This window comes from Apodemus sylvaticus, chromosome 7 (genome assembly GCF_947179515.1).
Source record: "Apodemus sylvaticus chromosome 7, mApoSyl1.1, whole genome shotgun sequence".
Taxonomy (NCBI): Eukaryota; Metazoa; Chordata; class Mammalia; order Rodentia; family Muridae; genus Apodemus; species Apodemus sylvaticus.
Genome location: NC_067478.1, coordinates 54286341 through 54314107, shown reverse-complemented (window position 1 = coordinate 54314107; position 27767 = coordinate 54286341). Strand labels below are relative to the sequence as shown.

The following is a 27767-nucleotide window of genomic DNA, read 5'->3' as shown; positions in this document are numbered from 1 at the left end:
GACCACAGTCTCAGGCAGCCGATGTGAAGACTGGACTCCGTGCGCCCCTCGCCGCCTCTGCCCGGCCACATCGATGTTGCAGCCCGCTCGCCCGCATCACGATGAACGCACAGCTGACCATGGAGGCGATCGGCGAGCTGCACGGGGTGAGCCATGAGCCGGTGCCCGCCCCTGCTGACCTGCTGGGCGGCAGCCCTCACGCGCGCAGCTCCGTGGGGCACCGCGGCAGCCACCTGCCTCCCGCGCACCCGCGTTCCATGGGCATGGCGTCCCTGCTGGACGGCGGCAGCGGAGGCAGCGATTACCACCACCACCACCGCGCCCCTGAGCACAGCCTGGCTGGCCCCCTGCACCCCACCATGACCATGGCCTGTGAAACTCCCCCAGGTATGAGCATGCCCACCACCTACACTACCTTAACCCCTCTGCAGCCGCTGCCGCCCATCTCCACCGTGTCCGACAAGTTCCCTCACCACCATCATCACCACCATCACCACCACCACCCACACCACCACCAGCGCCTGGCGGGCAACGTGAGCGGTAGCTTCACACTTATGCGGGATGAGCGCGGGCTGGCCTCTATGAATAACCTCTATACCCCCTACCACAAGGACGTGGCTGGCATGGGCCAGAGCCTCTCGCCCCTCTCTGGCTCCGGTCTGGGCAGCATTCACAACTCCCAGCAAGGACTTCCCCACTATGCTCATCCCGGCGCGGCTATGCCCACCGACAAGATGCTCACCCCAAATGGCTTTGAAGCCCACCATCCTGCAATGCTCGGTCGCCACGGAGAGCAGCACCTCACACCCACCTCGGCCGGCATGGTACCCATCAACGGCCTTCCTCCGCACCATCCCCATGCCCACCTGAATGCCCAGGGCCACGGACAGCTCCTGGGCACAGCCCGGGAACCCAACCCTTCGGTGACCGGCGCGCAGGTCAGCAATGGAAGTAATTCAGGGCAGATGGAAGAGATCAATACCAAAGAGGTGGCGCAGCGTATCACCACCGAGCTCAAACGTTACAGCATCCCACAGGCCATCTTCGCGCAGAGGGTGCTCTGCCGTTCCCAGGGGACCCTTTCGGACCTGCTGCGAAACCCCAAGCCCTGGAGCAAACTTAAGTCGGGTCGGGAGACCTTCCGGAGGATGTGGAAGTGGCTGCAGGAGCCGGAGTTCCAGCGCATGTCGGCGCTCCGCTTAGCAGGTGAGCGGATGGGCGCGTGGGCGAGATAAGGGACTGAAGGTGGGAGGGAATGAGAAAGGCTGGGCGCGCTTCGTCCCGCTCCGCCTCCCCTTTCTTCAGGAGAGGTGTCTCTAGTCCTGGAAGGGCCAGCTCGGGTAGGCAACCTCCTCCTCCTTCTCCCAGAGCTCGGAGCATTGGGCTATAGAAGGCTTCGAAGACCCGAACAGGGCAGCCTCCGCGACTTCGGGGTTGCGTTTGTGCTCGGGGACAGAGCTGCGAGGTTTTGAGCCACAGACAGAGAGACTCTTGTAACCTGGCGGAACACTGGGCTTATGGTACTCAGCAGAACACAGAGGGCTTAGGAAGGGACGAAGCATGCCTAAAACTAGCTACCATTGCTCAGGGCACATATGTGCGCGCGGGGGGCAGGCGCTGAACACGCTGCCAGTCGATATTTGGCTGAGCTGGCTGAGGCGACCCACTCTTGGCCGGTTTTATCGGCGCCGAGCGTAAGGAGAACCGCACTTCAAGAGGGTGTGTACACGGATTCCAAACCTGCAGGCGATCAGTGCATGGCAGGCTGCTTTGGAAGGGTTATCACACATGCGCTGAGTATATAACCAGCTGTGGAAAGGAAAGGGACAGAGGCGGACAGTGACCAGGTCCCCAGCAAAATCCTGCTTGAGACTAGGCTGACAACTAGCTTTTGCGTCGCCGTCGCGGTGATTTTTTTTTTCATCAAAGTCTCTATTCTACTACTGGGTGAGAATGTGTAAATGAAGCCTGTCTCCCAGTTAAAAATCCCTAGCAGGCTGTTTGATTTGGGGGGTGGGGGGGCACTGAAAGTCTCAGCTGCCAAGTGCAGGCACCAGGCCTGCCTCCTGTAGTGGGCCAAGAGACCTAGTGGACAGCTGAGCTCAGCTGGAACTGCACCAGGGATCCAGGCACACTCGGCGACCCTTGAAGACGCGAGAAGAGGGCAGCCTAGGGGCGGACTGTGTTCACCAGACCTGGGCGGAGGTTGTCGCGTTGATTGACTCCAGTATCCACGTCCTCCCCCCCCCCCCAACCCCCCCAGCCCCAAGCCATGCGCGCGCGCGCGCGCGCGCGCGGACACACACACACACACAGCCTTGTCTCAGCCTTGCGTCCAGGTCTGAGTCTTGGTGAAGAGAAAGGTAAACGCTGGAATGAGGGTTTGTTAATTAACTGATCGTTCTCCATTAATTCGTCCCCAGAGAATGAAAGACAGTCAATCCGCTCTGAGCCGAGGGCACTGAGCCGTTTCACAGACTAAAATCAAAGCATGAGGCTGAACCCCCTTCCCCCACTGGTGCCTGCCAGTGAGAAGCTGGGGAGAGGTAGGTGCAGACTAGCCACAGATCCTAGCCGGCCAGGCTACCCTAGCGTTTCCCTGCATCTGGACTCTAGGCCCTTCAGTCATGGATGCTACACTGCTTAGCCTCTGACCGTCCAGAATTTCTAGCATAGCTAAACCCATTGCTATAATGTCCTCAAGGCAGGCTCAGGTTGGTGACCCCAGGAATCTGGTGAGGCCTCAGCTCAGACAGGGGACCTGGGCTGACAGAATGTCACCCCCAAGCCTCCAGGTTCCATTATGTAGCACTCTGTAGTGCTGGTTCCATCCCGCCCCTGCGGGAGCTGACCTTGCTGCTCTCCCTTCTGCTTCAGAACCTTCCAGTCCACCTTCTTGAAGCCATTACTCCAGGCCCTCCAGACAAGGTAGTGCTTTGAAACTAGCCATTGTGGAGCCCAGAAGTGTGGATTAAAAAGCTGCTCCCTCATGAAAGTCACATCCCACTACTTGGTGAAGATACTCCAGACATCAGTGACACCCCCAAACATGGTCTCTGTTACACCCCCAGAAGAACAGACTGGTACGATAGGTCCTGCTTATTCCTGAAAACCTATCTATCCTGTGCCTCTTATCTAGAGGCGTCTAGATAAGAAAACTGAGGCAGGGATTTGGGGGGTAGCTGCCTGGTGCTGGGGAGCCCCATGAACGAAGAACAAGTTCTGGAACCGGTGCACAAAGGTTGGGTGTTTAGCAAGCGTTCATGGGACCTAGGAAGTCACCACAGGGGGTATCTACACACCTAAGTCAAGGTGGCTAGCTCGGTTATTCCCAACTCCAGGCTTGCAGCCCTTTCCTTAAACATGTGGAAAACAGGAAGCTGCGGTGGACATAAATGTCCTGAGACACAGCGGAGCAACTCCTTTTTTCGTTTCTTCTTTCTTTCTTTCCTTCTTTCTTTTCTTCCTTTTTGGCCTCTTTAACATAAAGGAGTGAGAAGGATTGAGCCCAGTCCGTGGCAGCCCGCGGGGGTGGGGGGATGGGGAAGAGTGGGGGGGTGCTCTCGCTCGGGAGCCCAGAACCACCCCATTCTCCCATGAAAGTCACTGCCTATTTTGGAGCCGCTAAAGAAAACCCAGCCCCACTCATTGATTTCTTTCTTTCCTAAGAGCCAAAGAGAAATCGGTTTCTGATCCTTGAAATGGTGACTAGCTGGCCTCAGTGTGGAGCCTAGGACTGACCCGCCTAATGCTTTGGTGTGGCAACTGCAGGAACTTAGTACCCGCTCCCCAGGACCAGCCACCCGCAGCTTTGGTAGCTGTTCGACCAAAGAGTAAATCGGCATCTTTTCTCAACCCTTTTCTAAGATCCTGCTGAGTTCCTTTACTCTTTCGTGGAAGAGAGGTTCTCCCTCTTGCCTCTCTGTGCTCCGTGTTCCACTAGAGCTTGTTTGGAGGGTCAAAATCTTCTGCACGTGTCAGTGTGTTTGGGGAGGCGCCTTCTGGTGTATAAATTACAGGCGCTGGTGAAAGACTGGAGGAAATTCTCACCAAATTAACTACCTTTTAAAAATCAATATATGTTGCCTCAACGTAATGCTTGCTACTGCTCATTAAAACGCAGCGTGACCAGACGCATGCCGCTTCTGGTCCCGAGTGGGGTGGGGAAACTAAGCTGGGTGCCCCGCCTCTGACGTGGGCGTCTATCAAGACAGGAGGAGATTAGCCTCCAATTAAATATTCCAGAAGGCTTCGGCCCCTCTGGCTGGCAGCAAGGAAAGAGACTGCAAGAGACACCCACCAGTGAATGTGACCGTAGCACTGTGCACCCAGGAGGTGGTGGCTGCTCAGGTCCCCAGCCCAGGCAAGACTGCTGGAGGTAAGGAGACTTCCAGAGCCCTGCGTGAAGATGGCCTGCCCTGCAGCACCCGGGACTTCGCCCCCTTGCGGTCGGGTATTTACTCTTCTGTGCTAGGGGAAAATAGAAGCTGAGGGGGGATGGGGTGTGGGGGGGGGGCGTGTTCCTACCTGGAAGTGGCCCTGAGAAAGTCTTGCCCAACCCAACCTGGGCCATGTTTGCTCTGAGTGGCCTTGCGGCTTGGTTGATTGATAACTGGTTCTGCACACGTCCATTTGCTTTTGTGTTAATATTTATCCCGACCGGTGACATTTCAAGAGTCCGGTGCTGCCTGCCCCTACCGCGACTGCCAGGCAGGAATGCTAGGCTGGGTTTTAGGAACAGCATTTGTTCAAACCCCTGAAGAATTCTGGGTGGAGAGAGAGAGAGAGAGAGAGAGGCCAGGACAGGGCACAAGAGATGCCAGGGCTGGAAGGACTTCTGGGCTACAGAGTGGGAAAAGAAGGCGGTGCTGCCACACCGAGATTTCCTGGCGCCCTGAGCTGTGGCTCTCCGAGGTGCAGCTGCTACTAGCCCGCTGCAGCTTGAACAAAGGGCCCGCAGGGCGCGACCGACCGACCGTGTCCGCCTTGGAGACTGGGGTCAAGGCCTGAAATGGCTTTCTCCCAGCGAGGCTAAGGGATAACCCGTTATCAGAAGGCAGCCGAGAGTCCCGAAGCCTCCAGGGATGAATGGTGGGGTGAACTGGGGTAGCTGGAACACGAACACACACACACACACACACACACACACACACACACCAGATATGAAATCAAAAAGGACTCGGGACAGTCACCAGAAGGCTCTGAAAGGCATCTTTTCTCACAGACTCTAGCTATACCCTCGGTGGGATAATAGTTGGCTTTGTATATTTTTTTGTTGGTGGTGAACCCACATCCTAGAAAGAGAGGAAGTGCAGGAGTTTGGGTGTGCCTGTGTTGATAATTAGCGATTGTAGTTTTTGTAACAGGCTAAGCCTGCTTAGACCTGGTGGCTGTGGTGTAGTGACTTTGTGCACAGCACAGAGAGAACACCCACCAGAAACAAACCCCACAGCATGTTCAGAAGGTGCCTACCACCTATCCTGCCCTCCCCAAAATGCAGCCTGGAGACCCTTTGGACAATCCCGAGTGTCATCCTCATATGCCCAGGGGCCAGGGTACTGCAGTCATTCCAGACCCAGCCACTTACAACGGACACAGAGGATAGAGCCCGTAATACGGCTGTGCCGTAGCAGCAAATCCATCCAAAACCAATATCATGACTATCTTCAAAGCTTTCTGCCCTCTGTGGACCGGGCAAAGGTAGAGATGAAACTGGCTTCGCTCCCAGACTTCTGAACCCAGGTTCGATTTACTGCAACTGGAGAAGCTGAGCAGAGATTGCTGCTCACGACCCCTAGTGGCCGCCTGGCGAGGGAACAGGAGAAACATGGTGGGCTGGCCGAGGCTTTGTTTTTAGGGCATCCTTGTCTTAAGATTTTCTAAGCAATGTTGAATAGGAAGAGGGTGTGGAAGAGAAAGAGGATGCCTAAGAAAAGCTCCACGGAAGGAAACACGATTCCCTCCCTACCAACTACAGCCCGAATTCTAAGCTACCCAACCCCTAATTGTAACCTACCCAGAAAAGACAAATGTTTTGATCCCCTGCCCGAATTACACTGACATTTTAACTGAAAGAAGCGATAATAGCAGAAGTGACCCTGGTGGTCTGAAGTCGGAGGCTGGGACCGGAATAGTCTAGGCAGATTAACAGTTCCTTTGTTTTGCTTGCTTTCCAGCAAACTGGCCTGAGTGAGTCAGAAAGCAACACACACCCCGCACCCCCAGGCCTTAAGCTTAGAAGCCTTTGTTTTTCTCTTCCCGAGGGGTGATTGAAAGGGCTGTCAGAGCCTGCAGGCATGGAACGCTGGCCCGGAGTCAGGACCCTGGACAGAGCCCCGCCACCTCATAGCCTAATCCTAGACTCTGTCCCTAAAAGGCAGCTAAGATGCTACAAGATCCCATGCTGTAGCAGAGAAACATTAATAACGAATATTCGCAAGTTTGTGAGAGCGGGAGGCTCCTCCTGGAATAAACACTGGTCCTGTCGGGTCGTCGAAAAGATCAAAACCGTCGTCAAAAATCAGGTGTTGATTGGTTTGTTCCTATGCGATATAGCACGTGCACGCCAGCATATAAAATCGGAATTTGCGTCCCGGTGGGTGTGACAGGAGTTGGATCATTAAGCTAAAACGTTCAATTCAGTCCCTTTGATCCGTGCTGGGGAAAATCTATAGTCATCTCTAATCTACGAGGTCTTTAAGGAGGTTGTTACACTAGCTGTTTGATGTCGTCATCTTCCACATCCGTGGCAAATTCAGCTAATCAAACACGCTGGTCCCCAAAGTTCTCTCAAGCAACAGTTCTTACAGAGTATACCGGTAAAATCCATTCTTGGTTTTCTTGTAAAGAAAAGGAAATATCCAACTCTAATGGCTGTGGGTAATTTAGAAGGAGGTTCCCAGGTGTCTCATCCTCAGCTTCCATAGTTAGCGCCAACCACGTCCTTGAAGTGATAATGCCCGACATCCTCGGTAAACTGCATATAATGGAGTATTTAAACACATGTTCATTTTCATAACCCAACCCCAGTGGCTCGAAAGTGAAATAACCAGTTTCATTTCAGAGCCTATTTAAATACTAAGATTTCCAGTTTGATAAAATGGAATGCCCCCTAATTTGGTGCAGCGACAGAAAGAGGATTTCACGAAGCAATGCTTGTGATAGAATCCATTTCTAAAGTATAAAAAAATCAGCTCATATGCATCACCAATCATTTTCTTTGTGTTGACAGTTGAATAGGATGAGTGTACACCCTCAGAAGAGAGACGTTATTCTACACAGAGAAATCAGCCTCACAGAACAATAAGAAGGAGCATCTTATTTCTAATGTGGAACATCTTATTTCTAATGTAAATGAGTTTGGTATACAATCACACATTCCTATACCACCCATTTTACAGGGTTTTATTTAAAAAAAAAAAAACAAGTATATTCACTCTGATAAAGCTTAATTTCTTCCTGGTGTTACAGATGACGGGGCTAGCCATGTGACGATCTATTTGATACAAACATACACTTATCAGAGTCTCACTGTTCCATCATCTACATATCTTTCCTCCCAAAGATGTTACAATGGAATAGATAGCTTCTAAGACATTTTCTGTTCATTTAATGTGTTGATTTAACATGACAGCAGCTGAGCAGAGCCCCACCCTGGAGGACAGTTTGTCAGGTTGGTCATACTGACGAGTAAGAGGAGAATTTAAGTTGTTTGCTCGCACTGTGTTTATTCCAGGCTGTGGTAGACATTCCCATTTAATACTCCCTGTCTATGCCAATGACTCATAAGTCTTACTACAAGTGGAAATCACTTAAAGACCTAAACAACCAATGTCTGGCTGCAACCCCGGATATTTCGATTTAATTGAATGGGGTGTGGCCTGGGATCCCAGGTGATCTTAATGTGCATGGAGGTCTGGGAACCTATATGGTGTGTGGTAATAACTCTGGCTTTCTCTGATGCCTTCTGTAGTGGATTAAATAATTTGTCTCTAGTCACTCCACTGGAATTTACTGATGCCCTGGACTCAGTTCCCTAATTTAAAGGTCCTGGTCAAACATATCCTCCACCAATAACTTCTGCTGCCAGTTCTAGATCACAATCAATACACCCAGAATGTGAGCATCATTATCTTAAGCATCCATTTAACAAGGCCCGTACATCATAAAGCTCTTGAAATTATAGAGTAAATAATATCTCTGAGGCTCTCAAGGAAAGAATTCTTTCTTATCAGATGAATAAGCAAGATTTCTTTTAATTGATCCCCTCCAAAGAAGCAGCCAGAGTGGTAACAGATGTGAAGCCCATGTCTCTCTATCCACGTTTTCACTTAAACAATTATCGATAGGCAAGGCCCATCTCATTAGATATGCTCTGTGGGTAAGCCTGGCCCTCTGGGACCCGTGCCTGGAGGAAGGCCCAAAGGTCCAAGGCACCCGGGCTCCCAAGGCTGATATTCTCATATGCCTTTGGCTCTGTTCTTCCAAAACTTGTTACCTCAAATTTAGAACTTTGCACGCACGTGCACGCGCACACACACACACACATTCACTCACAGAGAGAGAGTGAGAGAGAGAGAGCGCAAATTGACAAAAAGCTCTGCTTATACGTTGGTGATTGTTCAAGAGCAACTCGGTTTTTGTCACATAGCCACGTGTCTGCCACCTCTCTTTCTTCAGGGCATACGTCATGGAGTAAAGAGAAGGGGCAGTTTCTGAAATCATTTCTTTATTTTAACATCCGATGATGACCCCAACGAACTATGTTTGGGGTCAGAAGAACCCAGCAAACTATGTGCTTTCGTTTGTCTTTTCCTCTTGACTTCTTAAACAGAACTGGAGGTAGGGGTGTTAAATATACAAGCGTGTGAAGCACGCCACCTAGTGGCAGTGGCCCTTACCGCAGGCGCCTTGACGAGTGGGTGAGGAGCTGGCTGCTACCATGATTCCAATATTGATGGAGTCACAAAAATCGTTCATTAAGGCAATTTAATCTTTGCTATTAAATGTCCTTTCAATTCATTTGGGGTAATTAAGATGCAGTTAAAGTGATTAAATTCTAATTACTTATGCTAGAGAAAGACATATTTGTCACGCTAATGCTGTTAGAAGAAGGACTCAGAAAGAAAGTTAACATTTACTTCAAATGATGCAACTGGAAAAATCAGTTCCTCTTTTCATCATTAATCTGGTGAGCTGGGTGATTATGTAATGGCACTACAAGCTCATTAAATAGGAGAAGTGCTGATTAAAATGACTGCCAGGAGGAAAACTTGAACAAGAAGTAACTCAGTACAGTATAGTCAGCATTCTTGGGCAAAATCACCAGGTATTCAAGACGCTAAGCCCTTTCCCCAAAAGAAAATCTGGTGAGCTTTATCCTAGAATTGAAAGAGGGGTGGCACACAGAAGGCTTTTATTATCAAACAAAAGTCATTGCTAAATGTAAACATTGAAAAAACCCACAGGGTCTTAGGTATCGCAGGCTAGTCCTGAACTCACCATGTAACCAAGGGTGACCTTGAACTTCTGATCCTCCTGCCTCTGCCTCCTGAGTTCTGGGGTGTGTCACTATGCCTAGTTTACATCGTGCTGGGGATCACACCCAGAGCATTCAAGCATTTGGGGCGAGCACACAACCAGCTCAGCTCCAGCTCCAACCCTGGAGAAACATTTTAAAGAACATTTTAAATTGGAATAGAGAAAGCAAGTCAGCGAAGCAGGACTGGGGAAGCGGAGAATTCCCAAGGTCAACACAAACCAGCGTCTCACCTGTAAGCCATGGGAGTCACTTCTCACGTGGGCTTGCTGTCTGCCACTAAGCCGTCCCTTCCCCAGTTTGATTCCTTTCCCTGCAGTGAGTGGGTCAGAGTCTTCAGCACTAAGTATCTCTGCTATAAATTAGTTTTCCATGTCCCAGTGTAAAGCAGTCTTGCGTTATAAAGAAGTTCACTATGCCTCCATAATCTCACAGCCTCCAGCCCCTTAGGATGACTTAATTGTGAGCGTTTATAAAAGAGAGTAAATTGAAACTTAATGGATTTGATGTTTGCTTTACACACACACACACACACACACAAGCTTTTTAAGGAGATGCCTCACATTTTCCCAGGGAAGTGATTCACTAATAAGAATCACCAATGAGATAATTAGGGGGTTGTTTTCCTAAAGAGATCCCTGTCTTTTAGTACAGATAAATGTGCACATTGAAACCATAATTGAGGAGGATTCTCTGTCCCCTGTTCATCCCATTGAATATTATTCCTGTGCACACCATAAGCAAAGAAGTGGGCATTATCAAATTCATCAGTCAGTTAAGTTAACCAATTACCTTTAAAAATAAATCAATTATTTGAATATTTAAGGTAATTATGAATCATGTCATGCTGTCTTTTTAATATAATATCTGTATTCATTCTTTGATAAATTCAGACACGGCACTATGCTGTCCTAAATTACTAGGAGTGGACAATTCTGGATTAAGAATCGGGTGCCCTAGAGAAAGGTTCACGCAGTAATTAGCTCTTAGACCTTGACAAGTAATTTAACCTTTCGGAGCCCCTATCTCCTTAAACATAGAATGAAGAATTTGGCTTTCCGGTCCCTTCCAGGTCTCATTGCTGTCACTGACCGCCTCCCATCATGACTATGTAGCCAAGGCAAATCCCAGTGGGCACCTTCATCTCCTTTCCTATACCCATTCAGTATCCGGTCTGCCTATATTAAGATTAGATAAGAGACAGGGTGTGGGCTCAGTCTAGATAGCAGCGCCTCTCCAGGTCAGGAGGTAACAGACACACAAGCTAACAGGGATAGCATGGATTGTCATGGGCACATATACATTATCTATGTACTACTGTGGGAATGTAAATTAGCATCTTTGCTATAACAAATTTGCCATCATCATATAGCTATCGGCCCACACATGTCTAGAAATTCCACTATTTTGTATAATTCTAAACTCACAGCATTCTTGAAAATGGGAAAAGACTGCTCCTGGAACTTTTAATTCGGAGAATGGAAAAACTAGATAGCCCAAATGTAAGCATGCATATATGAAGCAGAATGTTTTTATATAAGGCAAATGCTTATATAAAAGCAAGCAGGACTAAATAACTGTGTTTAGAGACATATGGATACATGCTATAAACTTTTTAAAACACTAATGGGGTTGGGTGCTAGTGGCACACACCTTTAATCCCAGTACTTGGGAGGCAGAGGCAGGCAGACTCTGGGTTTGATCTCTGAGGCCAGCCTGGTCTACAGAGCTAAATCCTTTTGTCTCTGACTCACTCTGTAGTTAAAGTTGGCCTTGAACCTCTGATCTTCCTGCCTTCACCTCCCCAATGCTAGGACTACAGGCACGGACTGTCTGAACCTTTTGTTCTCTGCAGATTTCTTGGATCTGAAGTATTATAAAGCTAGCAGTTTCTCTCTTACCCCAGCTCAGCAACACCTCCCCATCAGCAACAAAAGCATCCACAGGGCTCCGATTTCAGTGACAGAGAACAAAGCACCATGCACTCCACATTCCTCTGTAGGAGAAAATCAGATTGGTGGAGAGGGGTAGAGAGGATATGTGTTGAGAGAGATTCCCAGTGCAGCTCGATACAGTGCCGCACCTGTAACCCCTGCAGTCTGGGCCTGAAGCAGGGGACTAAGGAAAAATTGGTATTGGGAACGTAATAGCAAATGTCTTTTATTTACTTCTCTTGTTTCTGGAGTAGCCCCTTGCATTTCTCAGTGCACACAGGGTGTGTGTATAAACTCTGTAACTTCTTTTCATCTCTTTCAATTCTGAAGTTCACTTAAGATTTCAAGATCCCTATAGGAATATCTAATTCTGAATACACATTCTTCCAACTTGAAAGCTATCAGGATTCAGTACATCCTTTCTTCTCTAAGTGAGGCTCAAAGACCAGCAGCTTCAGCAGCATCTGGGAACTTGGGTTCAGCCCTGATCTCCTGCATCTAAATCTGGATTTTCACAGGGTCTCCAGGAGGTTTCTATATCTGTACGTTCTGAGGATGTTCCTATTCCTTCATTAGCACAAACGCTGATGGGCTGGAGACTCTCTTAGCACCAGGCTAAGTACACAGGCACAAAAGAGGAACCTTAAAGTGTTAGTGGAGACCTTGTGTGTCTGTGCAGGCTAAGGGCCTCTGGCATCAGGGGTTAAAGGCAGCTGTGGCCAGTTGTGAAATGAAATGATCAGATTTGTGTTTTTATAAGCATGCTGGGATGGTAGGTAGCAGCTAAGAGAGATGGGCTGCAAATATGTGTGGGGGTGTAAAGTTTGAAAGCTATTTTAAAAATAAAATGAAACAGACATCCTGGGAGTGGGGGGTGGGGGCTAAAGGCTGTGACCCTGCCTTGAGAAGCAGAACCCTTGGGTCTACCTTTATCCATAGGGCAACTGTGGTAGTGTGGTAGTCAGTCCTGCCCACCCCAGCCAATTGTTGTCTCTGGGGACACCAGACCCTTAAAACACCAATGTAAGGGGTCAAACATACCCATCTCTGTTGTTAGAGAAACAAAAGCAATCCCAAGAACAGTGTACCACTCCGCTCCGTCACGAGTCAGCCTGTGGTGGGATCAGCACTCCAAATACGCGCTGTTTTATCAGAAAGAGAATCCTGCTTTTCTCTCATCTAGTTCAAGAGAACTTTCTATAATAGTTTGCTTTCTATTGCTGTGATAAAACACTGACCAAAACCAACTTGGGAGCCAGGTGTGATGGCATAGGCCTTTAATCCCAGCACCCTCAAGGCAGAGGCAGGCAGACCTCTGTGAGTTCCAGGTCAGCCCAGATTATATTAAAAATAAAGACTAAAAAACAAAACAAACAAACAAACAAACAAACTTTTGGGAAGAAAATGTTTTATCTTACGGCTTACAGTCCATCATGAAAGAAGGCGAAGGGGAGGAACTAGAAGCAGAAACAAGCCGTGGAAGGGTTTTGCTTATTGCTTACTACTTATTGCCCAGCCTGCTTTATCACAGAACCCAGGATCTCCTGGCCAGGGGTGCTCACAATGGGCCAACCCTCCCACATCAGTCGTTAATCAAGAGAATTTTCTACAGGCTCATCTGATGGAGAAATTTTTCTCTACTGATATGCTTTTTCCTAGATGATCCTAGCTTGTGCCTAGTTCACAAAATTACCCAGCAAATAACTGGTGAGTTATTTGCATGGCTGTCCTAGGAGCCCCAAACTGAAAGCAGGGTTGTTTCCAATTAATAGATATTTATTTTAATATATGTCATATGACTATAATTTTTTTAAAAGTTAAACAATCAGTAGGCATACAAAGTTTTCTTCCCACACCACTCTCCTATTACTAAGTTTGTCAAGATACTTTTGTGTGTTTTCAAGTACTCTCTACTAAGTTTAATAATATAGAATTTTAGATTTCAATATGGCCATCTCATCAGGAATAGGTTGAAAGGAAAATCACACACAAAAGGGTTGGTTGTCTGTATAGGGATTGGGGGGGCGTGGCTGAAGCGAGGGGGAGGAGCTTCTAAAACCGGATTCTTCTGTACTCTCCAGAGATAACCTATGCCTTTAAAAGCTATGTGAACATGTGTGTGTGTGTGTGCGTGTGTGTGTGTGTGTGTGTGTGTGTGTGTGTGTGTGTGTGTGGAGAGTGGATGATCTTCTTTGTAAGTAATTAAAGACTTTTTCATTTCCCAAACGGAACATTTGTAGGAAAAATGGAGAATGCTTCTTGCTTTAATTTTTTGGCTGACAGTTGCTGCTCTGTGCTTATTTCCACATTGGGCAGTGGGCCAGTGTGGCAGGCTGAGGGACAAGCAGAGGGACAGTCCAGGCTGGCCGTGTTCAAGGGAGGTGGAAAGCAGCCCCAACTTCAACAGGGGTTTCATTTCAAATCATCTTTGAAAAGTGACTTGTGGGGGCCTGGAGAGATGGCTCACAGTGTAAGAGAGCCTACTGCGCTTGCAGAGAAACTCCCAGCACCATGTCAACTGACTCATTCAGTCACGTGTAACTCTAGCTGCAGGGAATCTAATGCCCTCTTCTGGCCTATATAGGCACTGCATTCGTATGCACATACACACACATAGGAATACACATCATTAAAAATAAAAAATTGGAATAAAAATATTTTGTGTTATTACATTAATGGTAAAATATTTGAAAACACATAAAAAATAGCAAAGTTCAGAATGATCCATCTCTACTCTTCCCCAAAGTATGAGTAGCATTCATTCATTCATTCATTCAGTAGCTATGTAGAAACAGAATGGTCACAATCTGAAGCACACATTCTACCTTTGCTCTCTCAGAGCACTTAATACCAGAAAACATTTATGAATCTCCTATTTTATAGTTGTGCTATAAGTTATTTAATCAATCTCCTATTTTTAGACACTTACATTGGTCTATAAACTACTCAGGGAAATAAAGTTTTATGGTTTTATATTTTAGAAGTATCATAATTCACATGTCCTCTCTGACAGCCATTCCTATCGCTGAATATTTCACTGCATTCAGGGCTTTTTGCTTGATTTTGCTCCTGTCAAATGATGTAGCAGCCTGCATTGCACACAAAATCTTAACAAAGATTTGGCCTCCTCTTTCAAAGATGGCTTTTCTCTAAGTATTAGAGGCCTACATAGAAACTTGAAAATATAGTAAGGAAACAGAACAAAATTGCTCATTGTTCTATAGCCTAGAGATGATACCTTTCTAAATACTGGTTTATTTCCTTCTTGCTTGAAAAAAAAAAAACCCTATAATATTGTTAGTTCTTTGAGAACTTCATGCACTGTATTTTGCTCACAACCACCCCCGCATCCCCCTGACTCCTCCCAGACTCCCTCTCCACCTTTCTGCTCCCCCAACTTCATGGCCTCTATTTTTAAAAAAAATTTGACCCACTAAGTCCAATTTATGTTGTTAAAATTTTACACACACACACACACACACTCATGGGTGTGAAGCTATCCCCTGGGACATAATAACCTAATCAGGGACCCCACACTTAAAGAAAACTTATCCCTCCCCACAAAGCCATCAACAGTTAATAGTTCCTCAGTTAGGGGTGAGGCCTAGGAACCCCTTCCCACCTCACGCCGCAGTGCTCATTTGTTGATCTTGTGCAGGTCCACCTCAGTAACCACAGCAGTCATGAGCTCATGAGCTCATGAGCGTAGAGGTCCTGTCATGTCCAGAAGATACTGCTTTGTTCCAGTCCTCCCTGACCTCTGGATCCCATGATCTTTCCTTCTAGTTTTTTAATGGCACGTATATAAGTGAGATACTGGCCACAGCCTGATGACCTGAGTTCAGTGCCTCATGGTGGGCAGAGAAAACAAGTTCCCCCAAGTTGTCCTCTGACCTCCATCTGCACTCTCTCTCTCTCTCTCTCTCTCTCTCTCTCACACACACACACACACACACACACACACACACACATACACACACCACACACACACAAATGCAATAAAAATAAAAGTGCATATATAAGATATACCTTACGTTTTTATTCTATACAAAATTTAGTTGCTAGAGAATGATCAACCAAGCATACCTCCGTGTCCTTAAATACCATTCAGACCTGCAGAAAGCTGTTTACACTTTCATTTGGAACTCATTTCAAATGATGAAAATCTGCAAAGATAACTAGAGCAAAGGTCGTCGGGAGCCTCCCTCAGCGGTGAGCCCTGGTCGGTGGCTAGCGTCCTACTTACTTGCTTTGTGTTTGCTCTCTTCCCACGGGGGGGGGGGGGGGGGAGCGGTGATTGTTCTTGAAGGCATGCTACATTCATCACGGCCCGCCCCCTTACCTCAAAATACCTGAGTGTCTTCCGAAGCCCAGGGGCATTCTCTACGTGGTCACTGCTCACTTCTGTCAGGTGATCCGTGGTGCCCTTGGAGCACAATTCTCCAGCACAGAATTCTGTCTCCGTCATGCTTCCAGATTTTACTGTGCAATAGTCCTCTTCCAACCTGACCCCCTCTCTCTTACAAAACTGGCATGTTTGGAAAAAATGCTATTGTCTTTAAAATTTGTATTTGTTTTATTACATTCATTCATTCATTCGTTTGCAGGTGTGTGTGTGCGTGTGTGTGTGTGTGTGTGTGTGTGTGTGTGTGTGTGTGTAGGTGTGTGTGCATGTGTATATGTGTGGGTGGGTGCCAGCATGCCAGGGCACTTATATGGAGGTCAGAGGACAATATGCAGAAGTCCAGTCTCTCCATCCACTGTGTGTGTGTGGTGGGGGGAGGGGTCCCAGAAATTGAACTCCAGTCAAGTTCCCTTAATTCCAGCCCCGTCGAAGTCGCTCGTTCTCCTGTGTGTGTTTCTGTTGTTTCCTCGTGTTTCCATTGAGCTTCTGCTCTCTTACCCAGAAAGCGCCATGGGTGGCGGTGTGCCTTCTCTGAGGACCACATCTGGAGGCCCCCAACTGTCTGCTCCTCCCTTACCTGGTGAGTGAGTTTTGTTTACCCGAAGTGTTGTCTAATTTCTACACTGTGTAATTACTGGGTGTTTCCCCTTTTCCTTCCAACTAAAAGGCAACCCATGGGAAGCACTTTAAGACAGTGGAAATATTTGACTTCTCCTCAAAAGCCCCTGTCTGTTTAGCACCTGTTCATCTCTGCTTTCTCTGACTTTCCAACCTCAGCATTGTGCATACCGGACAGGCAGTCCTCAGCCCTCCCTCCCTCTCTCTCCCTCTCCCTCCCTCTCTCTCCCTCTCTCTCTCCCCCCTCTCTCCCATTTACTATTGGTGTGGAATCACACAATTCCTTTTTTTATCAACAATTTGCAAAATATTGCTTACTTTTTGGTGCTCAAGTTGTCTCAGACTTGGCGAATGGGATCCCCTCTTATGTGACGTGTTATTACTATGTTTTTAAACTTTTCAGCATAAAGTGATATTCCAGGTTCGTTTGGCACCCTCTCTGCCCCAGGCCTTGGGTTTACCCCTTCCTTGATGAGCCATGGCGTGTGCTGGTGGATCAGGCATTAGAGACTGAGAAGAGCTGGGTTCTACCCATGGATGCACCATTAGCATGGCTTTGTCTCTCCATTCTCTCAGATAAAGCTGGGAAGTATATAAACAGAGATAAACATAAACACATTCAGACACATATAACACACGTGCACGCAGGAACATGCTTAATATTTACATTTGTATTACATTTATTTTTATGTGTGCATGTCTGTACTCATGAACACATATATATGTGTGCATATATATATGTATATATATATATATTATATATATATATAAAATGTATATTTACATAATATAGGATGTGTAGGAGCCAGAGGAAAACTTATAGTAATCAGGTCTCTCCTTCCATCATGTGGATCTTGGAGATGAAACTATAGTTTTCAGGATAATGGCAAGCTACTTTACCCTTTGGGCCATCTTGTGTGTGTGTGTGTGTGTGTGTGTGTGTGTGTGTGTGTGTGTGTGTAATCACAAGTTTATATCAGTTCCTGCACCCACACAATTATTAAATAATCCCATGGGATTTTTTTCCTTTCCTTATGCCCTATTTGTATATCCTTCAGTCTATAGTCAGAAACCTGACACTGACACCCAATAATTAATTATCATCCTCTCTCCCCCCTCTCTCTTTCACACACATACACACACACACACATTCAGAGACACAGACACACACAGAGACATACACACAGATACACACAGACATATGCACACACAGACGCAAACACACACAGACATAGACACAGACACATACACAGAGATACACACCCAGACACATTTACACACACAGAGAAAGAGAGAGACAAAAGCACACACATACACACACACACACACACACACACACACACACACACACTCACATTTGCTCATGTCCCCAAATCACTCCAGGGCTTCTTAGAAATCCCACTGAATCAGAATCATGGAGATAGGTTCTCATCATCAATATCTTAACAAGCTCCAAAGTGTTTGTAACATGCACTAAACTTTGAGACTCAGATCACCGTTGTAATGTAGGTTTGTCCTGGTCATCCAGTGCCAGCCTGGTAAACGATGGGCTTCTCTTCATCCCTCTGGTCCTGAAATATGCACCCACCCAAGAAGCTGCCTTTCAGTCTCCCTGAACTCTCTCTTCGTTAGGTGCTTTGAAAGACTGGGGCAGGCTCCATTAGTGCTGAAAAGCCTCATCCAGGGGCGGCACTGTTGGTCAGAGGAAGAATATGTCATCAGCATGGTGAACCTTGGGTTAGATTCCCAACACCAAAAGCTTCAGATTTGAGCATCCCAGCTTCCACGTTCATCAGAAGCGCCTGATTCAGGGTAGCATTTATGATCTCAGTTCCCATTATTCTGCTCAGGTAGCATCTTCACATGGCTGAAGTCTAAGAAACACTGACCTAGAATTCCTCTGCTTCCTCTGGTACATTAGATGTACCAGCATCTAACGCTTCCCAGTTGGCTACAGTGTCTACCCACCACTAAGAACTCCTGAACCGCAGCATATAGGCTAGCCCTGGAGCCCAGGAGAAGAGTGTGATACCATCACCTATGAAGGTGGGGAGCCAGTAGCCAGAGGGATCCAAATGGCAAAATGTTCAGGAACATGCAGTTGCCAGAAAAGAAGGAAAATGACATCTTTGTGTGTTTCCAACACATGATTTGTGTGAGCGCTTTAAGCCCCAGAGACTGAATTTCCCCGAGACTCCTTTTCAGGGGTCATCTCATGAATTTATTGTTATAGTTTCCACTACAAGGGAGGCAGATATGTGCTATCCACATCCATAAATCCAATTCTTAGACTAAAGAGATGGCTCAGGTACTAGAGGGCTAGGTTTGTTCCCCAGCATGCATTAGCTAGGCATGGTGATTGTAACACTTGGGAGGCAGAAGGATCAAAAGTTCAGGGTCATTCTCAGATACATAGCAAGCTTGAGGTCAGACTGACCTACGCAAGACCCTGTCTTAGCAGGAAAAAAATCCAATTATTTTCTTCTCTACCCTGAACTAAGGATATATTGATCAGTTACACTCCAGACTTAGCAAGGAAGATCACAATGCACCTTGACCTTCTAAAGCACAGACCCTGCACTTGCACACCAATTGCTTGTGAGAGGCACGGTCACTCTACTAACAACTCATTTCAAGATCCCAGACATTTTTGCTTCTCCCAATTCCCCTGCATCTTCTTCTTCTCCAGCTCCACCTTTCCAACCTGTTCTCTGCTTGACCCTGACCGCCTTCTGATTCAGGGTATCACAGCTTCCTTCACCACTCAGCTGACTTTCTTTTTCCTTTGTTCCATTTTAGATTTTATTTATTTTAATATTTTATGTGTATGAATGTTTTACCTATATGTGTATACACTCACCACGTGTGTGCTTGGTGCCTGCAGAGGCTAGAAGAGAGTGTCAGGGTGCTGGAATTTAAACTCAGGTCCTCTGCAAAAGCAGCAAGGGCTCTTAACCACTGGACCAACTCACCAGCCCTCCACTGATTTCTATCTTTCTTTATTTCTTGCTTGCTTGCTTGCTTGCTTGCTTCCTTCCTTCCTTCCTTCCCTAGGATTTATTTATTATATGTAAGTACACTGTAGCTGTCTTCAGTCACTCCAGAAAAGGGCATTAGATCTTGTTACAGATGGCTGTGAGCCACCATGTGGTTGCTGGGATTTGAACTTGGGACCTTCAGAAGAGCAGTCAGTATTCTTAGCCGCTGAGCTATCTCTCCAGCCCCCTCCACTGATTTCTAAAGTCACCTTAGAAATATCTCCTCAGTAAAATTGCCCTGTTTCAAGGGTAGCCATCCAAGAAAAGTATTTTTGAAATTTGATATTAAATTTTATCTTTAGTGTCTCTACTTTCTACAGGCCCACATATAGTGTATTTATATAACAAGAATGCTAGTTTGCTGGGGCAGGGGAAATCTGTAGTCTAGCCCCCTTTCTTTCTTTCTTTTTTTTTTTTTTTTTTTTTTTTTTTTTTTTTTTTGATTTGGTTTTTTCGAGACAGGGTTTCTCTGTATAGCCCTGGCTGTCCTGGAACTCACTCTGTAGACCAGGCTGGCCTCGAACTCAGAAATCCGCCTGCCTCTGCCTCCCAGAGTGCTGGGATTACAGGCGTGCGCCACCACCGCCCGGCTCCCTTTTTTTAACCATGCAATAGATTGTCTCCACTCCAGTAGGAGAGATTGATGAAGAACGAACTAAATTGGGGGGAGGGGAGGCGGAGGCTGTTCTGTTGTCACAGGAACCAACAATTTCTCCTGAGACACAGAAGGCATAGAGAAAAGGAAACTCTGGAGCCTGGCCTTACTCTATAAGGAATTTTTTGTATGGAAGGAAGGAAGGCAGAAATGGCATTCTGGCTTATAGCTTAGGCAAAGCTGTAGAAGCATGAATGTGATTGGTGCATTTGGGTTCAACTGAACAGTGTGGTAGGAGTGACGGGGTAGTGGGTGGGTAGTGAGGAGAAAGACGCAGGCTGGTTGAAGTCATAGTATCAGGATTCTTGAGGTAGAGCAGACACTGAGCTCTCTTCTTGGGCTTCAGGAGACCCCTGTGAAGTTCATTCTTAGTGTATACTATTGGTATATTATAGAAAACTACAGTATAGTTATACAGACTTCTTTCCAGAAACCCAGACGAGGCAAGCTTCGCTTGTTTGCGATTAGCTATAGGAAATGAGTTTAGTTTGTATTTTTATAGGTGCATGAGTGAGTTTAGTTTGTATTTTTGTGGGTGCACGTGTGTGCTTGACTGTGCTTGATATACTCAGAGGAAGACATCAGGTGTCCCTTTCTATAGCTCTGTACTCTATTCCCTTGAGACAGTCTCTGTCTGAACCTAGAGCTAGACTGGCAAGCAGTAAGCCCCAGCAATTCTCCAGACTCCAGGGCATTGGAGATGCAGGCCTGGGAAGCCCGCCCATCTTTTGATTCGAGTGCTCAGGACCCAACCTCAGGTCCCCACACCTGTAGAGCAAGAGCTCCTACCTGCTGAGTCATCTCCTGTCTCTGGAAACTAATTTTTATAGTTCTAGTTTTTTATAACTTCTAGTTATTATGAATACTATAGATGCTAATGATAAAAATCAGGTCAATAAATTTATAATTCACAATAGACGTGCATGAGCTAAGATGCACACTAAGCACGTGGTTCCTCAGGTCAGCTGTGTATCTTGATTGGCTTGTGGAACAAACATCATAACTGTGGACCCCATACCAATTATTGGGCTCCAAATGATCAAAGGGCTTTTAAAATATTTTTAAGTTACATGTATATGTTAGGGTATGTGTACATGATGCCCTCAGCTCTCCAGCTCTCCTCTTCCACACAGAGGCTAAAAGGCCTTCTCTTCCTAGTCTGCCCTGACATCAGACTCATCTCTGCCTACAAGACCAAGGACCGATACTGACTTACAATAACAGTGAGACAAACAGATATGGAACAGAGGGTCTGCCCAGCTGAACCAAGAGGTGACCACACAGTTCACCCCACACTTCTTGAGGAGTCCATTTCCTTTTGGGGGTGGGGAGCAGCTTGAGACTGGATCTTGTAATGTAGCCCAGGTTTGCCCCTTCAACAATCTCAATAACCCAGCCTCCCAAATGCTGGAATTCCAGGCATGTGCCACCAGGTGTGGCTCAAGCTGTCTGTATCACACACAAGAGGCTAACAGTCCTTGACAAGGTCTGCTCCGCGATCATGGTGATTGTTGGCATTGTCAAGCCGTGGAGTTGCTTTTCATTTTACCTCTTGAGGAACCTGGCCCAGGTTGGCAAGAGGATTTGATTAGCTCCACATCAGAACCAAAGCTTCTCACAGAGTGAATGCTATTCTCATGGTGTGATCTCTTAGGCCCTTCTGAACAGTGTCTAGCTGCTCCATTGACTTCCATTGTACCATCTATGATCTTTATGGATTGTTATTTTCTGTTCTTATTGTTTGACTATATTGGGATAGTATTTAATTTCTCAGGCTGACTTGGAACTCAGTGTACAGCACTTATACACTGAAAAAGACCTTCCCTCCAGCCACAATTCCGCCTCTGTGAAACAGCCAGCTCTGAGACAAAGACACTTGAAATACCAGCAAGCACATTCAAACAACTGTTCCTGCACCTGTAATGGAAGAGTAGAAACAGCTTCAAACAGCATGCACATACATATTCCTATGTAACATGTATATGTGTGCACACATATTTAAGATGTATTTTTATTATTCTTAATTGAGTTTATGTGTATGTCTATGTGTAGGTGTACATGAGTGTAATTGCCTGCAGAGGCCAGAGGGGGTTGGACAGATGCCCTTAAAACTGTACTTAGTGTAAGCCACCTACCTTGGGCTCTAGGACTCAAGCTCAGGTCCTCTACAATCACAATATGTGCCCTTAGCTGCTGAGTCATCTCTCCAGCCTCTATTTCTTTTTAATGGTTCAGAGGTCTAGGAAGACGCGGTGTTGAGCTGTTTGTGGAGTCTGTGGTGCTTGTTATGGCTTTAAGCTCTTATATCGGTGATTTGGGCAACTGTGAGGGGCGTGCATCTGCTTTATCGCCTCCATCTAAATGAGCCTGAGTCTGGACTTACTGATTACAGAGCCACCACGGCATCATTTTGTTGTTACTCTTATTATTTGTTCCTTGGAGGGAGACAGGATCTCCCCTGTACCCCAGAATGGCCTGGATTAGATTGCAAGTGGGTATCAAACAACTCGTGAGTTATTTGCTCTTTTTCAAAAGCAATGAAGGAGATTGGGGATAAAGTCAGTGGGTAGAGGGCTGGTCTAGCTTGCATGAAGAAGGTTCAGTCCCCAGAACCTCCTAATTGAGAGGTAATGGCACTTATGCCTATAACCCCATACTTGAGAGGTTCTCAGATCCCCGTTCTCAGTTACATATTGAGTTCCAAGTCAGCCTGAGAAATTAAATACTATCCCAATATAGTCAAACAATAAGAACAGAAAATAACAATCCATAAAGATCATAGATGGTACAATGGAAGTCAATGGAGCAGCTAGACACTGAGACAGAGAGACGGGGGATCGCTTCAAATATTATTTAATTAAGGTCAGAGTAGACTTTGGAAACCAGAAGAGGTGCTTCTTCAGCCCTGAGTGGTAGTTTCAGAGTCCTCAGAGGCCTTGCACCGATGTTTGCCCAACTAAAGAGGTCTCCAGGAACCAACAACTTCATAACCCAAGTTAGAGTCAGCAAAGATTTGAGATTACAGTCTGACTTGCATACTGACGTCAGGAGGAAGGACAGCTTGGCAAATTAACATGCAAAGCCAAATTTACAGCAATGGGGCTCAAACCTGCGGCCTTGTGCCACCACTGGACATCATCTCCACCCTTTAATTTGCAAATCTCTGCAGTACTTCTTAAGAACTTATGCTTTTAATCACATCTAGGCATGTGATCTTATTTAAAATGTATTACCAACCTGGGAAACAAGAAGCATACTGTAACTGAGAGCACCAAGCTCAAAAATGGTAAGGAACTTGCACAGAATTCTCTCCAGTGGCCCCCAGACTATTGTCTGTATTTTATGAGTCCAGGTTTATCTAACAGGTATTCCAAGTCCATCTGGCCTTGTAAATGTCCCCCCAGGCCATGATATCCATGCCCACGTATTCCCAGACACATTCCTGGTAGACTTTTACATGACTCAGTCAACACTTGGACCTTATTTTATTTTTAATTTATGTGTATACATATGTGTGTTGTGTAGGTACGTACAGTGCCTACAGGGGCCAAAAAAGGGTGTCAGGTCACCTGGAGACGGAGTTAGAGGCAACTGTGAGCATCCTGATGTGAGTGCTGGGAGCCAAATCCCCAGCCCCATGGAGAGCAGAAAAGCCATTAACTCTCCAGCCCCATTGGTCAACACTGCCAATGCTGGGATGACCCAATGCTTTGGGTCATTATGGAAGGAAATTTGACAAGGTGGTGTTCAGATGCTTGGCTCAGAGTCGTTTCTAGGGTGTCACTACACACCACACTTTTAAAGCAAGTTCCCAGACATTATACTGCCCTTTTCCCAATCCTTCACAATCCTTCTGCCTCCATTCCCCCAGTGCTATAGTTACAGATGCGAGCCTCCTGCCCCAGGCTCATTTCTCTCCTTCCCTCCTCCCTGATGTGCACGATCCTTCATGCCCACTTCAGCCTCCTGCATGGGACTATGAATGGCCACACCCTTGCAGATTAAAGCTACCCATCTTGCTGAGGCATCTCTCGACATAATTTGCCACAGAATCCTGAAAGCACGTTGACTTACCTCCTTCCCAGAGTAGCTTCATGTGTTTCCAGTATCCTCCACACCCAGTTCTGCCTCCCTCCGATCCACCCACCCGGTGTATATCTTGTGTGTACCTTTGTATGTGAGTACGTCCCTGTACTGCAGCGCCCCTGGTCCCCTGGTCCCTGCTCATGTAGCCCTCCCCAAGCTCCCACATACATGAGGAGACTCAGACCTCTAGCCTCAACTTTTCTATCCTGGTGTGGGTCATCTCTATCCTGTAATGTATCCCATAAACACCCCAAAGCAGTTCTCTCATTCATATGGTCTCTGAAGGACTCTGTTATACCCTATGGAAGCTTCCAGAAGTATGGCTTTGTTTTTGCATGCTAGCTCTCTTCTCCTCTGGTCACCTCATGGTCTAAATGTTCTCTCTTCTATTGACACCAGAGCCTTCATATTTGGCAACTCTGACGTTTGCAGAGTTCTCTCCAAATGTAACACTCAAGTACCATCTCCAATAACCCCCATAGGCTCTTAGCTCCCTTTCCAGCCTACATTTTTCAGGACACCCTAACTGGGGGTTGGGGAGGAGGAGGCTAGCCAAGTCCCTGTTCCAATGGCATTTCACCTCACAGTTTTCTGACTCTGCAGTATCTACAGCACTAGAGACCTTGACCAGCAAAATATAGTGACCTACATCCCCCCATGTGAGTATTTTATGATTTATGACCTACATTTTCCCCCCATATGAGTATTTTATGTTTTATGACCTACATCCCCCCATGTGAGTATTTTATGATTATGAATGTGCATACTCCATCACAAAGGATGTGGATTTGAGTGGATTTGAGAAACAATTGTCAAACATGAATCTTGAAGAAGAGGCTGTGTAGTAAGGTTTCTCCAGGTGCCATTGGCCTGTGTACATCCTCCCTTCAAAGACTCTCTCCCTCAAGAGAGTCTCTCTGCTCCGGTGCCAGGTGGGAAATGATGGCTGTGGGTGGCTTCAGTCCATGGAATCCTGCCAAGTACCAGGACCTGCTTTAAGTCCTTCAAATGTACTCCTTGGTTAGCTGGGAAATGGACCTCTTTTTGCAGAGATTTCCCTTAGCTCTGCCTTTTGAATGATAGATAAGTTGAGGCTTCACCCAATACTGTTGTTTACTTCTCCATAAGTATGTGTTGTATAATTTATCATCTAGAGCCCTAATGACTTCCAAGGTTGTATTTCTAGCTCAGACCTGTCCCCTGAGCTCCAGGCTCCATACATCCTGCTCTCTTCTGGACAACTACCTATCGGAGATCTTTAACAGAATGCTCAGCCAGCACTTCCAATGCACTTTGTCCTACATACAAGTAATTACACCCTCATAAAATTCCCTTTTTCCATGTGCCATCATCTAACATGAAACCTAAAAGTATTCTGAATTCTCTCTACCCAGACCCTAAGCCACATTGTTAGTATATTCTCCGTATTCCATCTCCTGAGAAGCATATCCCACTCAGTTTGCCACTGTCTGACTCTGGGTCTTCCCCACTGCCACCTGGCTTCTGTCTTGGCTCAGGGTTTCTGGGAGACTGAGATTTGCATGCTGGGAGAAAATGGCAGACAACACCTACTGTGGGGGAGTATGAAGTCAGAATATGATGGAGCTATACACATAGACTACAAACACACACAAATGAAGAAATGTAATTTTAAAAGTTGTTCAAATTAGGAGCTAGAAACACTGCACAGTGGTCGAGAGCACTTGCTGGTCTTCCAGAGGACCCAAGTTTGGTTCCTGGAACCAAATCAAGTAGTTCACAAGTGCCGGTAACTCCAGATCCAGGAGAGCTGACACTCTCTTCTTGCCTCCAGTGACACCTGCATTCCTGGGCACACATCCCCATGCAGACACACTTATCATTTCTTTTTTAAGAATTAAATGTCCTTTTAGAAGATAAACTCAAAGTCAAACAGTCTATATAGCTGAGGGCCTGATGGAGCTACCTGACCTTCCTAAGACAGAGTGCAGAAACTGGTCAAAGCCAGGACCCACCAAGGTGCACAAAGTCCCACCAGTATCTCAGCTCTCTGTGCTTCTGTTACATGTCCTCCCAGCCAGGGTACTTTAGTCAGGAGTCGGCAGACAGGAAGAAGGCTGTGAGGAATGGCTGGCCAATCCCCGGCAGGGAATTTGTTCTAAAACATCTTCCATATTTCTTTGCAGCCTGCAAAAGGAAAGAGCAAGAACACGGGAAGGACAGAGGCAACACCCCCAAAAAGCCCCGGCTCGTCTTCACAGACGTCCAACGTCGAACTCTACATGCAATATTCAAGGAAAATAAGCGTCCGTCCAAAGAATTACAAATCACCATTTCCCAGCAGCTGGGCTTGGAGCTGAGCACTGTCAGCAACTTCTTCATGAACGCAAGAAGGAGGAGTCTGGACAAGTGGCAGGACGAGGGCAGCTCCAATTCAGGCAATTCGTCATCCTCATCAAGCACTTGTACCAAAGCATGAAGGAAACCACAGACTAGAACCTCGGTGGAAAAGCTTTAAATTAAATTAAAAAAAAAGTTTTTAAAGACCAGGACCTCAAGATAGCAGGTTTATACTTAGAAATATTTGAAGAAAAACAAGTGGTATTTATAGTCCAAAGAAACCAAAGACTGAAGCTCACCTGCATTCTGACTTTGTTCAGAGACACATACTTCAGCGGGGCAAGACTCGGCAGGAAAGACGATGAGGAAAACATCGGCTCACACACCTTCAACCCCTGCACCTCACAGTGCTTGGCTGCTCAGTGGCTCTAAGCACAGTAATGTTTGAGCCATCGAGTGGACATCCTTTAAGATCAGACATTCTTATCTGTTCCACCACACCACAAAGGTGTATAGTGTCTCAATACCACGTGTGAGTGTGGATGTGTGTATGTACACACATATACACACACAACAACAACAACAGTGGCTAGGGACTCAGGCAGGGCTGGTCTTCAGGAAGGGTTGCACCATGGGAGTGTGACCAACCCAGTGTGGGACTTCTAAGTTCATTGAATCTGAGATGTGATTTCTCTCGTCTAGCCTAGTGTTTGAACCTGCCAGGCCCACAACCTAAATGCAGATTCAAACCCAGCAGAGAAAATTTGAATGGCGCCTAAACCAGTGCACTCTCTTTGTTTGTTAAGAAATGTTTAGATATTTTTTAAAAAAAATTGAAACAAGAGTCCATCCATTAAAAAAAAAAAAATCACCTAGGTACCAAAGAACACACAGTATTATAGTGCAGGTATTTTATTGCAATGATTTTAATAACCAAAGCTATTTTTACACAAGATACTATGTAAAGTTATACGTATGAACTGATCTAGCTGTAATCCACATGCCACGTAGATTCAGGACTAGTATTTATGACTCTTGAAGCATTTGAACTATGAGTTTTCAGAACTGGCAAGCAAGAATGTGGCTTCAGGGAATCAGTTACCACCACGGCAGAGAGTTTGCTGCGATGCACGTGGGATCCACTAATGACACTTACACACAGAAAAGACAATGC

General features: G+C 46.4%; 1 protein-coding gene across 1 annotated transcript; it reads left to right on the top strand.

Moving 5' to 3' along the window:
- Window positions 1–101: 101 nt before the first annotated feature.
- Window positions 102–26787, top strand: Onecut1 (one cut homeobox 1). Its single transcript, XM_052189428.1, has 2 exons — window positions 102–1206; window positions 26440–26787. Exons 1-2 carry the CDS (start codon window positions 102–104, stop codon window positions 26730–26732), a joined length of 1398 nt encoding a protein of 465 aa, XP_052045388.1. The 3' UTR covers window positions 26733–26787.
- The last annotated feature ends 980 nt before the right edge of the window (window positions 26788–27767 follow it).

Excerpts from the sequence above, each read along its gene's own strand:
- Onecut1 (XM_052189428.1), top strand. The coding sequence starts at position 102 with ATGAACGCACAGCTGACCATGGAGGCGATCGGCGAGCTGCACGGGGTG. Across the intron at positions 1,207-26,439 it reads GTCGGCGCTCCGCTTAGCAG|CCTGCAAAAGGAAAGAGCAA; the intron begins GTGAGCGGATGG and ends ATTTCTTTGCAG.